General features: G+C 39.0%; 1 protein-coding gene across 1 annotated transcript; it reads right to left on the bottom strand.

Moving 5' to 3' along the window:
* Positions 1-2002: 2002 nt before the first annotated feature.
* Positions 2003-5207, bottom strand: LOC110802038 (probable inorganic phosphate transporter 1-3). The gene is made up of 3 exons (XM_022007473.2): positions 5111-5207; positions 3701-4451; positions 2003-3146 (listed from the first exon to the last, which is right to left on the bottom strand). The coding sequence occupies exons 2-3, from the start codon at positions 4423-4425 to the stop codon at positions 2264-2266; spliced, it is 1608 nt and encodes a 535-aa protein (XP_021863165.1). The 5' UTR covers positions 4426-4451; positions 5111-5207; the 3' UTR covers positions 2003-2263.
* Between the last annotated feature and the right edge of the window lie 8770 nt (positions 5208-13977).

The raw sequence follows: 13977 nt of genomic DNA, 5'->3' as shown, positions 1-13977 counted from the left end.
AATCGGGTTAAGGTCATTGTCGCGAATCGAATCGGGTTCGGATCATTATTCATCCGGGTCAGTTCGGTTTCGGTTATCTTTCGGTCGGTGTCGGGTTCGGGTTCGGCTCATACAACATTGGGTTAAAGTTGGTTATCGGTTTTTCGGGTCGGGTTTTGGGTAACTTGTTATACCAAAATTTCGACTCATGGTAGGTTACAGGTTCGGTCGGGTCTTCAGGTCGGGTCAATTTTTGACAGCTCTAGTTGGTGGTAGCCCCTAGGCAATTTCTACATCACTTACATGTTCATTAATTCTTAAATGGACTTGGTACACACTAAATTTATTGTGTACCATGCCTAAAAAGAAAAGTTTACATTCTGATTCTAATTTATTTTAACGTATTTATTAAAAATATTATACACAATATCAAATTGCTGTCTTTAGTACATGTCGTGCTTGAAAAATGTGATTTAAAGTCACAATTCTCTTTTATAAATATAGGGTTACTTTGATTCAGAAAATGGTCACCATATCTAGAAAATTGGTGTTTAATTTATTAGAGTCACTATGTGAACGATAAATGTCACTATGTATATATGTAAAATGATGCCAGAATAAACTGTTGGCTTTGGTCCACAATAATATTATTGTAGAGCAGGTCCACAAAAGATTAATCCTTACAGGTTAGGGGTGTAAGATAATTGAGATAAGTCCAAAGTTCAATCCAGCTCAGTGTAAAATTGTCGGACTGGATCGGACTTGAAAACATTTGGATCGGACCCGAACTACTACCAAGTCTAGTTATTTTTGGACTGGACTTGGACTCAACCTTTTGGAGTCCAAAAATCCAATTAAGTCCAAAGTTTTAAGATTTTATTTATAGATAAACATATGTAATTTAAAAACTATTGTGAAATATGTGATTTTGGGCCTTTATTTACTATGTGCAACAGAAAACAACCAAACATTACACTCCATATAAAATCCATAATCAAAAAAATTCTACCAACCTTTTTCTCTTTCGCTATCGGTTGTAATGTTTGATTATTGAGCTCTAATATATTTTAAAATTTTGTTTTTTTAAGAACTAGAACTTTTTTTGGCTAAGTATTTAGATGTGCAAGACATATTGTTATTTGCAATTATATCTATTGATTACTGGCTATTTATTTTCCCTTAATGGAAGAGAGACATGTAACTATAGGTGTTAAAATATTTCATACCCAATATTTAATAGTTATATATTTTATTTTATGTGCCCGAAAGTTAGCCGATAACAATATTATATACATTTGTAACTTTTAAAAAAATAAGTTTATTTTTCTAAAAAAGATTAGGATCAGACTAGATTCGGACTTTTATGTTTTTTTTTTTTTTTTTAATGTATTGGACTAGATCGAACTCAAAAAAAAATTGGATCATACTCGGACTCAAATATCCAAGTCCAAAAATATTTGGATTGGATTTTGGCTTAGCATAAGCCCATCACATTATTGGGCCGAAAACCCACAAGATGATGTCCAGTATCAGAGGACGGAAATCAAGAAATAAGCTTAGGCTAAAAGCCTTAAAGTTAATGGGCTTATGTAATTTTACAAGTGAGTACGTAGTGGCCCAGCCTCAAAAAAAGAAATTGCAATTATAGTCAGAAAAAAGCTAGTCAAAAATAAATTAATATTCCCCATCACAAATGGATAAATCTACTTATATTGTACATAAATTGCAATTATAGTTAGAAAAAAGCTAGTCAAAAATAGAGTTAAATACGTGAAATCGTAGAAAAATAAGACATATTAGAAGTATTATTGTTATTGTGATCCCCTACATAACATTTTCATCTAATTTTCCATTTTTAGGTGGTAAAAACAACTTTTAAATTTTTTTTAGGTGGTAAAATACAAGTTTTAGTTTTATAGGTGATAAAAAATAAATTTTCGATTTTTTTAGGTGGTAAAAAATAATTTATCCTAATTTATATTGTACAAGTTAAATATTATTTTCAGACGAACAAAAAAACACATTTGAATATGCGTTATACAATCAAAAAGACAAAAGACAAAATACAAAATACAAATATACAGTTAATATTATTGGCAATACAAAGACACGGTTTCACCTCACGACCTTAAGGTAATGGGTTCATTCTCAAACGGTTATGGTTCTTGGGGATCAGGGTTATCCTTATCTCATTTTCTTAAGAGTCTAACCTCCATAGTAGGGTCGTTTCTTCTTCTTTTTCTAAAAAAAAAAAAAGAGCAAGTTTTTTTTATGCTCAACAAAATCATACTGAAGAAATATTCTCCTCGACATTAGTTTCTTCTTGATCTTCGGTTGTCTCATTAGCTGCCTCTTCTAATGACAAACCCTTAGCTTCCGGAACCAAAAATGTAAAAAGCATACCGATGAAGTTGATCACACCAAGCACAATTAGAGAGTTCTTCTTTCCAATACCAGCTGGGTAGCCAGGGTCCCTCTTCGCCGGGTCCTTCTCTTGGGAAGCGTACACAAAACCGAAGGCTCCAACAATAGCCCCAGCCTTCCCTGCCGCGGCTGATATACCATGACAAGTCGACCTCAACCTAGCCGGGAAGACCTCGGCAGGAACAACAAAAGTAGTAGCATTAGGTCCAAAGTTTGCGAAAAAGAATGTAAGTCCGTACATAATGATGAACCCTATACGATGCTCCCTCTGACTCCAATAATCGTAAGGGAAAGCGATGGCAAACATGAAGATAGTCATCATAAGGAACCCTACAACTTGAATAATCCATCGACCTATAATATCAATGAAGGCGACAGTGAACCAGTATCCAGGAACGGTTCCACAAAGGGCTATTAATGTTTGTGCTCGAGCCACCTTGTAGACCTCCCTTATGGCGCTCATCTTGCTTGCGCTAGGGATCCAGCCAATGGAGGTGAAGATGTCTTTTTGGAAGAGATTTTGGCTATAGAAAGCAATGTCGAGTAAGAACCAAGTAGTTGTGGTTCCTATCAAGCGTACACCGTATATTCTTGCAAACTCCTTGGAGAATAACCCGAATTGTTTCTTCTTGTCGTTCATCATGATTGCTAACTTAGCCTCCTCAGCATTAATGTCTGTCTGTAGGACTCTAGACATGTCCGCGGCTGCTTGCTTAGCATTCTGTGCAACCAAGGCAGTGTACCTTTTGGAAGAAAATTTAGTTGATTAGCATATAGTGTTAGGAAACTCTCGTAAAAGATGGTCTAACTGATTCTAATTTGTCAGACCAAGTATAAGTAGTTTAAAAAGAAAGTTGATAATAAAGGTCGCAAGTTGCTAAAACATTTAGTTGTCACAATCTTACGTGTTGGAGTTTAATTGGTACACATAGGCGCCACGTAGGTTATGTGTCATCAGAATATTTTTAAAAATATGTAAATAAGGTAGTCGATATAAAGAAGAAAACAAAATAGAATATTAAGCTTTTTCTAACTTTTTTTTTTTAAAACATGTATAATAGGTTATATAAGTTAAATATTTTAGTTTCCAATTTAAATCCTGACTCATAAGCATGTCATGTCATCATTGTGACACGGCTTAAAGGTCGCATGTTAAGGCCTTTATTATTTTTGAACAAAAAAAATAGAAATGGTGAAGTTAATTAGAAATCAAGCAGTTTTGGTCAGACCATCTGACAACAGACATACATAAAAGTTCGATAAAATATCAAATTTATAAGGGTTATGAGAGATGTACCTAGCCGTCTCAGGCATCTGCATACGGTAATAGTAGGTCATACCGGCAGGGAAGGCACCAAACATCAAGATAACTCGCCAGATGTAATCAGCTTCCGGGGTAAGTGATCTAATAGCATCTTCCTCAAAGGAAGGCGGCTTGAACTTATTCTCAAAGGCAGCTGACACGATGAGGGAAACAACACCACTTACTAAAATCCCGACACCTTGCATAGCAAAGACAGCCGCGATGAAAGCTCCACGAGTCTTTTTATTAGCATACTCGGACATGATAGTGGCGGAGAGTGGGTAGTCCCCTCCAATACCAAAACCAAGCCAGAACCGAAAGAAGCAAAGGGTAGTCATGACACTTTTAGCACTGCTGCCAAAGGAGAGGCCACATGCTAGGGAAGCGCCAACCATCATGACTAAGGTAAGACCATATACTTTTTTCCTTCCTAGTTTGTCACCTAACCACCCAAAGAAGAGTTGGCCGGCAAGAGTACCGCACAAGGCCACACCATTAACCGCGGCAGAGACGTTGATGGGGAGGGATCCCGGGTGTGTAGGGTTTGGTTGGGTGTAATAGAGTCGACCCAAGAGTTTTGTTACCAAAGAAATGGAGAAAAGATCATAGGCGTCGGTGAAGAAGCCCATACCGGCGATGATAATTGCCGTGAAATGATACCATTGTGTCTTTGCCACGTCGAGTGCATTAAGCACTTCCAATTGTTGGTTTTTCGCCATTGGTACGTTACCTTTATCGTTGTTTTCTACAGGGAAGAAAATAAAATAAAATAATGTCAGCTATAATTTTATTGTATGGTTGCTAATGTAACGCTTATATAATACTACAAGGCCGTCCTCAACAACTACAATACATGCTATTTCAATTCTTTTAACCATTATACTAGAAGCTAGGTTAAAATGCAGGCTGTCTCGAGTTAGAACTAATATAGCTAGCACATAACCAAGAACTATGAATATATATATGTAATATACTTATATACATCTTCAATTAGTAGTAGACAAAATGTAATGTCTCATTTCCAAACAATGAAGGAAAAAATAAAAAGTTAATATACTACTTCCTCCGTTTCTTAATTATCGTTATGTTTGAATTCTGCAACTATATAGAATTCGAAATAATTTATATTAATTTATTCTCATATAATTAAAAAAAGACATAGTCAAGTGAGGTATTACTTGATTCACCTCAATATGGGTGTTTTAAAAATACCATTTAATAATTTATTCAAACACCAAATTAAAAAATTTGATGGTAAAAAACGTGCATAGACAAATGTGCACAATCAAAGCAGGAAGATCAATAAGAAATATAAAGAGTAATTAATTGAAAGTGAGCGAGTAGAAAAAAAAAAAACAGAGGTATAGTGTTTAACGACAAAATGTACTAATTATTAAGACAAACCTGATGAATTGATCGAATGAGAAGAATGGGGAAAGGAGCTTGTGAAGCTCCTTAAACTTAGAGAAGAAGAATGTTTGAGATGAAGCTAAGTAATGTGGGAAATAACGGGGGAAGATGCAAAGTATTTATATGCATGAATATGATGCCAGCTTAATTTTCGTGGCATTAATTAAATAATTAAATTATTTTGTATTATTATAAAAATTATATTTGTAGTTGTATTTGCTTGCTAAGCTGTCGTTTCTGAAATCTGTAAAGTCCTTACATGGCCTTTTCTTATACTGTGGGCAAGCTTAATTAGGGCCGATCCACATTTTTTTTTAATGTGCAAGTCAACATTCTTTTTTTCTTGTCTATTGTGCTATTATTGATCTAATGATCATTATAATTTACTCCTCATTTTTCTAGTCTCTGCGATATGTCAAATAGTTTTGGAAAAATCAAATTAAAATTTCACTGATCGATGATACCCAAAACATGAAATTGAACGATGTATGTATCATTATTCGTTAAACATTTTTTGTGGGGTTGTACACCAAAAATCCGATATTTCTCTATAAGTCCACAAATAGTCTGACTCCATTCGGATTTGTAAATGCACACGAATTCGGAGATGTGCTAATCAAGGAACGTGCCCGCTTCCGTTTTATACTGGGAGGTAGCGCATGATCGTCTTTTAGGACAGTGGTATTCCACGACGCATCAATTTATTCATACGATTCATCTATAAACGAGATAAATTTGTTAAACAAGAAATGCTAAGTAGTGATTCAACAATTAAGCTGTTTTTGAGAAAAAGTCATTAAATTCACAAATTCTTATTTACAAGTGGTGTAATAAATATTGTACACCAAAGTAAATTAACTCAAAATGCTTAAAAGTCACCCTTATATATATTATCTTCTTTTAGTGATAATTTTTTTCAATTTAATAAAAATTATTTATTCAAAATCACTAATAATGTACTACGTATAAAATTAATTATTTAAACCTTTACAATATTTATCTAGCAACTTTTATTTTTATAATATAAAAGTTAATCAAAACATATTAAAAGTTATAAGAAAATTAGGTAAAAGTTATAAAAATCTGGTTAAAAATTATGTTAGGGTGCATTCTATTCACCTGATTTTCCCTTATTTTTTCTAAACTTATCTTATCTGAACTTATCTGAACTTAACTGAACTTATCTGAACTTATTCAAACTTATCAAAACTTATTTTAGTTATAAATTATATTTGGCCAACCCTTATTTTCCTGAACTTTTCTTATCTGGATTTATTTGAACTTATTTGAACTTATTTTTTCTGAAATAAGTGGAAATTAGGTGAACAGAACATGACCTTAGTGTACAATAAATTTAATGTACGTACACCTTGTATGGGCAAGACCTTTTATATAAAATTAAAGCCTTAGTAAAAGGGTGTTTGTCATCGGTTACTTATCATCAATTTAATAAGTATTGCACTTAATTATATCAACTAATGTTAAGATATGTTAAGATATTAGATATTATTCTGTGAATATCTTGTAGAGTCCTAACTATGGTAAGTTACCTAATGTGTACCTAGGGTTTAGGTAACTGAGTTGTACTATATATACGTGTGTTATTAATGAGAATGATACGAGATTACACAATATTTGACATGGTATCAAGAGCCTAGGTTAAAAACCCTAGATTTTTTTCCGCACGAGTTTGAGAGAGTTTGAGAACAGCGAATTCCTTCGCTTGTTGAGTACTGCGTTCTGAGGAGTTACAAATTCCTAGGGCATAACAATGGGTAATGACGAGGAGCCACCACAAAAGACAATCGCCGCCGCCGTCGATCTGGACTACTATCTTGGGTCAGGTGACGGCCCCGGTATTGTCATCACCCCTGTAAAACTTCGAGGAGCGTCGAACTACGATGAGTGGGCCAAAGCGGTTCGTCGCTCGATGATTTCAAAATTCAAATTTGGTTTTCTTGATGGGTCTGTGAAGGAGCCCATTACGGACGAGACGAAGATGAAACATTGGATTGCGGTCAATTCGATGGTGGTGTCTTGGATCACAAACACCATTGACGAGAGTTTGCGTTCGAATCTGGAGGACTTTGATATTGCTCACGAGTTGTGGAGTCATTTGAGGACGCGGTACTGCGTCGTGTCGGGCACCAGGGTCTGCCATATTAAGATGGCTCTGAGTGGTTGCAAGCAGGGCACGTTTGAGGGCGTCATGGAGTACTATGGCCGCTTGTCGAAGGTATGGAAGGAGTACGTACAGTATGCACGAGTTCCCAGGTGTGTATGTGCGGGTTGTACGTGTAATATAGCGAAGCAGGTGGGGGACATTCACGATGAAGATCGTCTGCACTATTTCCTAATTGGCCTGGATGATCACTATGAAGCCATTCGTGCACAACTGTTAGCACGATCGCCGTTGCCAGGACTCGACGAGGCGTACCAGACGGTTATGAATACCGAGACCATGCGCGCCAAGGCTGCGAGAGGTCCGGAGAGTGTCATGGCGTTCAAGGTCGAGACTAAGGCTCGGTCGAGGTCGGGAGATGTCAGTGGCAGATTTTGTGGTCATTGCAATCGTGAGGGTCATGAGGAAGAAACTTGTTATCAGCTGATTGGATTTCCTGAATGGTGGGATGAGAAGAAACGAGGTGGACGAGGGCCTGGTCGAGGAGGCAGGACGTCGATTAGAGGAGGCAGAGTAGCTCGTGGGGCAGCGTCGTCGACCAGTGGTGTCGCTCGTGCCAATGCCGTGAGCAATGCCACAGGAGGGGCGACAACCACTGTGACGAGTGGAGACGGATCGCAGGGTGCAGTGACGACAACCAATCATGAGCTTGTTGGGGTGACGAAGGAGCAAGTCCAGCAAATAGTTGACATCTTGTCACGACCTTCAAACAAGTTGCAAGGTAATCTTGATTTACGATGGATTGTAGACAGTGGGGCATCACGTCATGTGACGGGTGATATTTCAATCCTGAGAAATATCAAGACATCAAGAAATCAACAGGTTGTGTTGCCGGACGGTCAACCTGCAAATTCAAACCAATATGGTTCGGTGGTCTTGGAGGATGGTTTTGTGCTCGATAATGTTCTATTTGTGCCTAAATTGAACTGCAATTTAATTTCTGTAACTCAATTAAGTGACGAATTACATTGTGCTGCTCAATTTACTAACAAAATGTGTGTTCTTCAGGACCGCTCGACGAGGATGGTGATTGGCGTAGGTGATCGACAGGAAGGACTATATTTTTTCCGTGGGGCTCCAAAGGTTCGTGTGCTAGCAGTGGAGTGTGTGGTCGACTTGTGGCATCAACGGATGGGGCATCCGTCGGAAAAAGTGTTGCAGTTACTTCCTCATGTGAGTCATAAGATTAGGAAGAATAAAACAATTTGTGATGTATGTCCGCGGGCGAGACAATGTAAGGAGAGTTTTCCAGTTAGTGTTAGTCGTGCTAGTCGCACATTTGAATTGGTTCATCTTGATTTATGGGGACCCTACAAGACTCCCTCGTCTTGTGGGGCAAAGTATTTTTTTACCATTGTTGACGATTATTCTAGAGGTGTGTGGATTTATTTACTGAGTAATAAAATGGAAGTTGCATCGACATTTCTTAATTTTGTTGCCATGATTAAGTGTCAGTTTAATAGATCCCTTCGAGTAGTACGCAGTGATAATGGTACTGAATTCAATTGCTTACAAAATTATTTTCGTCAACATGGGATTCTGTTTGAGTCGTCGTGTGTTGGGACGCCTCAACAAAATGGGAGAGTCGAGAGAAAACACCAACATATTTTGAATGTTGGGAGGGCGTTACGTTTTCAAGGAAATCTTCCAATAACATTTTGGGGGGAATGTATTTTGGCCGCCTGTTACTTGATAAACCGTACACCTACCCCGATCCTTGACAATAAAACACCTTATGAGATGTTGTTTGGTAAACCACCATCGTATGTGCCTATCCGCGTGTTTGGGTGTCTGTGTTATGCATATAATCTCCGGTGTAAAGGGGATAAGTTTGAGTCTCGGAGTCGCCGATGTGTGTTTTTGGGTTATCCGTTTGGCAGGAAGGGATGGCAACTTTATGATCTAGAGACACATGAGTTCTTCGTCTCACGGGATGTCAAGTTTCATGAAGGGACGTTTCCTTTTGTAGATGAATCGGATGTGTTGCCACTGGTGCATGATGGTCATGGGGGGATTGACCATTGGAGTTTGGATGAGAGTGGGACTACGGGTCCTGAGACCGTGTCGTCGCCTGCAGGTGATACTGCTGGGGTGTCGCCGCCTACAGGTGATACTGAGGGAGTGTTGTCGCATCCGGGAGCTGATGAGGGGGTGTCATTGACCAGTGGCGACGACAGGGGAGTGTCGTCGCCTGTGAGGGAGGAACAACAACATGAAACACCTAGTCGAGTGGATTCAGACGTCGTCTCCTCACAGACAGGTGTAGAGGAGACGACGGGTAGTGACGAGAGTGAGACAAGGCAGTGTGTGGAGGATACGGAGTTAGGAAGGGGGAAGCGTGCGAAGTTTCCGTCGACAAAGCTGAAAGACTGTGTGATACATACAATACGGGAAAAATATAGTACTTCCGACAAAACACCTACGGCGTCATCACTCTCAGGTACTCCTTATCCTATCACATATTTTGTTAATTATGAGCGTTTTTCGTCAAAGCACAGGCATTATATAGCAGCATTGCAAGAAGGGCAAGTTCCTAAGAGTTTTAAACAAGCGATGCAGCATGAGGGGTGGCGTCAGGCAATGGCTGCTGAAATCGACGCGTTGGAGGAACAGGGGACATGGACGTTGGAAAATTTACCGGAAGGGAAGAAAGCACTGGGGAGTAAATGGGTGTATACTGAGAAGCGTGATGAGGATGGGAATTTGTTGAGACTGAAGGCTCGATTGGTATGTTTAGGGAATCATCAGGAGGAAGGGTTAGATTATAATGAGACATTTGCTCCCGTCGCGAAGATGGAGACAGTTCGAACTTTCCTAGCTGTCGCAGCTGTCAAACAGTGGGACGTGCATCAGATGGACGTCCACAATGCGTTCTTGCACGGTGACTTGGAGGAAGAGATCTATATGAAGATTCCTCCTGGATTCCAGAAGAATCACTTTGACAAAGTGTGTCGAATGAGAAAGTCGTTGTATGGGTTGAAACAAGCACCTAGATGTTGGTTACAGAAGTTGTCGACGTTATTGACGCACTATGGATTTCGACAGTCGCTGTCCGATTATTCGCTCTTTACTCTGTCTAAAGGTACGTTGCAGCTGAGTGTGCTCATTTATGTGGACGACATGATTATCGCAGGCAATAACAAGTTTGCGCTTGAGAGTTTTAAGGCATACTTGAAGGAGTGTTTTAAAATGAAAGACCTCGGGGCTCTGAAGTACTTCCTTGGGTTAGAGGTGGCACGAAGTAGTCAAGGGTTCTATGTATGTCAGAGAAAATATGCCCTCGACATCATCTCAGAGGCCGGATTGTTGGGAGCAAAGCCTGTGGACTTTCCCATGGAACAGAATCATAAGTTGGCATTGGCAGACGGGCCAGACCTGTCGGACGGTGAGCAGTATAGGCGTCTGATCGGACGTCTGGTTTATTTGGCTGTCACGCGACCAGACGTTGCCTACTCTGTACATGTCCTATCTCAATTTATGCAAGCACCAAAGGAGGCACATTGGGAAGCAGCTTTGCGAGTAGTGAGATATTTGAAGAAGTGTCCGGGTCAAGGTATACTACTTCGGTCGGACAGTGCGTTGCAGTTGGAGGGGTGGTGCGACTCGGATTGGGCAGGGTGTCCAATGACGCGTCGGTCGGTGACTGGATGGTTTGTGTCACTTGGTATGTCGCCAGTTTCTTGGAAGACCAAGAAACAGCATACTGTTTCTCGGTCGTCTGCTGAGGCAGAATATCGATCGATGGCAGCTCTGACGTGTGAGTTGAAGTGGTTGAAACAACTACTACGCGACTTGGGGGTGACACACGACCAAGGCATGAGGATGTATTGCGACAGTCAGTCTGCGTTGCATATTGCACAGAATCCGGTGTTCCATGAAAGGACAAAACACATCGAGTCAGATTGTCATTTCATTCGAGATGCAATCAAGGAAGGGATCATCAGTCCGTCGTACGTGTCGACGAAGGTTCAGTTAGCAGATATCTTCACCAAAGCGTTGGGGAAGGCGCAATTTGAGTTTTTTTTGAACAAGATGGGCATTCGAGATCTACATGCTCCACCTTGAGGGGGATGTTAAGATATGTTAAGATATTAGATATTATTCTGTGAATATTCTGTAGAGTCCTAACTATGGTAAGTTACCTAATGTGTACCTAGGGTTTAGGTAACTGAGTTGTACTATATATACGTGTGTTATTAATGAGAATGATACGAGATTACACAATATTTGACAACTAATCATCCCCTCCCAAACTTTGTCGGCCATATTAGGGGATTCGCTTAATTAGTTGACTTTTAATAGTTTTGTTGCCAATTGTTGGGGTTGGGTATGATATAAAGTCAATGCAAAAGGTGCACGTTACTATAATTAATTAGTTCCAAATAATCCAAAAGGGATGGTATGTTCTAACCAAAAATAGCGATAAATGGATTATCATATTAGCCACAATAATTAAACGAAACTAATTAAATGGACTAATTAAGGATGACACTAACCTTTGTTAATAACATTTAGTAGTAGTTTAATAGTGTTACTAGTATGTATCGAATTAAATATCAATAATTAGCTCTTGATTATGTCATCAATCGTCTCAACGAAATCTTTGTCAATGAAACCATGCATGGTTGTAGGCTTGTAGATATAGATAGCATCCATCTTGTTACCATTATTAATTAATCCAAATATATTAAACTTAAAATACGAGCGAAAATACAACAAATATATACATATAAATATTTGATCTTATTGAGAGAAAACTATACAATTACAACTAGCTAGTGCAAACAACAACAACAAAGCCTTAGTCCCAAAATGATTTGGGGTCGGCTAACATGAATCGTCGTAGAATATCGTCATTGTCACCAATCAAACAAAAAAGGAGCAAGAAGTAATAAGAAAAACAAGGAAGAGAAAGTGGAATTAATGAAAGTAAGAAAGGGAAAAATGTATGTATATTATAGAAGAAATATTGTAAGAGATAATAAAAAATAAGTAAAGTTTAAAATAAATGAATAAGTAAAATAAGTATATTTCAAAATAGCATGTAAATTAAAAAAATTAAAAGAATTCTAAAAATAAATAAATAAAAAAAAGAAACAAACAGAAAAATGAAAGCTGTATAAATCAACTGAAGTCATCAATGTATATTCTCTCCCTCCACACTGTCCTATCCAACGCCATATTTTCCTCAATCCCAAGAAAGCTCATATCGTACTCAATCACCTTCCTCCAAGTTTTCTTAGGTCTTCCCCTACCCCTTGTAGTTCTATCACTTTGCCACCCTTCTATCCTCCTAACCGGGGCATCACTTGATCTTCTGCTTACATGTCCAAACCATCTTAAACGATTTTCCATCATCTTAAACTCAATCGGTGCAACCCCTACTTTCTTCCTAATAATTTCATTCCTCAAACGATCCTTTCTTGTATGCCCACACATCCAACGTAACATGCGCATCTCCGCCACATTCATCTTGTGCACGTGACAATGTTTCACTGCCCAGCATTCTGTGCCGTATAACAAAGCCGGTCGAATTGCCGTGCGGTAAAATTTTCCCTTCAATCTTTGGGGCATGCCTGAATCACATAGGAACCCCGTGGCATCTTTCCACTTCAACCAACCTGCTTTAATTCTATGGGCCACATCGCCATCCAATTCTCCATCCTTTTGGATAATAGATCCTAAATAACGGAACGTTTCAGAGCCTTGGACAATTTTCCCATCCAAGGTAATCTCCCCTGTCCCTCTACCTTGAACTCCACTAAACTTACACTCCATATATTCCGTCTTGTTTCTATTCAGCCTAAAACCCCGAGATTCCAAAGTTTGTCTCCATAACTCCAACTTACTTTCCACTCCTTCTTTTGTTTCATCAATCAACACAATATCATCTGCAAACATCATGCACCAGGGAATACCATCTTGGATTGACCTCGTCAATTCGTCCATGACTATAGCAAAAAGAAACGGGCTAAGTGCGGAACCTTGATGTACTCCAATCGTAATGGGGAATTCTTCGGTCTTACCGACACTAGTTCTCACACTCGTGCTAACTCCCTCATACATGTCCTTGATGATATCAATATACTTCCTCGGAATTCCTTTCTTACTTAATGCCCACCAAAGGATTTCCCTTGGTACCTTATCATACGCCTTCTCCAAATCTATGAAAACCAGATGTAAGTCCTTCTTCTTATCTCGATAATTCTCCATTAGTTGCCTTATAAGATGAATGGCCTCCATAGTCGATCTCCCAGGCATAAATCCAAACTGGTTCTCCGAAATTTTCACAGTTTTCCTCAGTCTTTGCTCAATAATCCGCTCCCAAAGTTTCATAGTATGACTCATTAGTTTGATTCCTCGATAGTTGGCACAATCCTGGACATCACCCTTATTCTTGTACAAGGGGATGATGGTACTCTTCCTCCACTCTAATGGCATCTTATTACTTCCCCAAATCTTGTTGAAAAGAGTTGTTAACCATACAACCCCTCTCTCTCCCAAGCATCTCCAGACTTCGATAGGTATACCATCGGGCCCCACTGCCCTCTTGCGTCCCATCTTTTTCAGTGCCATTTCGACTTCTCCCTTTTGAATTCTTCTCATAAAGTCTAGGTTAACCATATCCCTAGGGATATTTGTATCCCCAATATCGCGCCCTTGATCCCCGTTGAACAAG

This window comes from Spinacia oleracea, chromosome 3 (assembly GCF_020520425.1).
Source record: "Spinacia oleracea cultivar Varoflay chromosome 3, BTI_SOV_V1, whole genome shotgun sequence".
Taxonomy (NCBI): Eukaryota; Viridiplantae; Streptophyta; class Magnoliopsida; order Caryophyllales; family Amaranthaceae; genus Spinacia; species Spinacia oleracea.
Note: the sequence above shows the minus strand (reverse complement) of the source record. Positions and strands in the feature narration are given on the sequence as shown.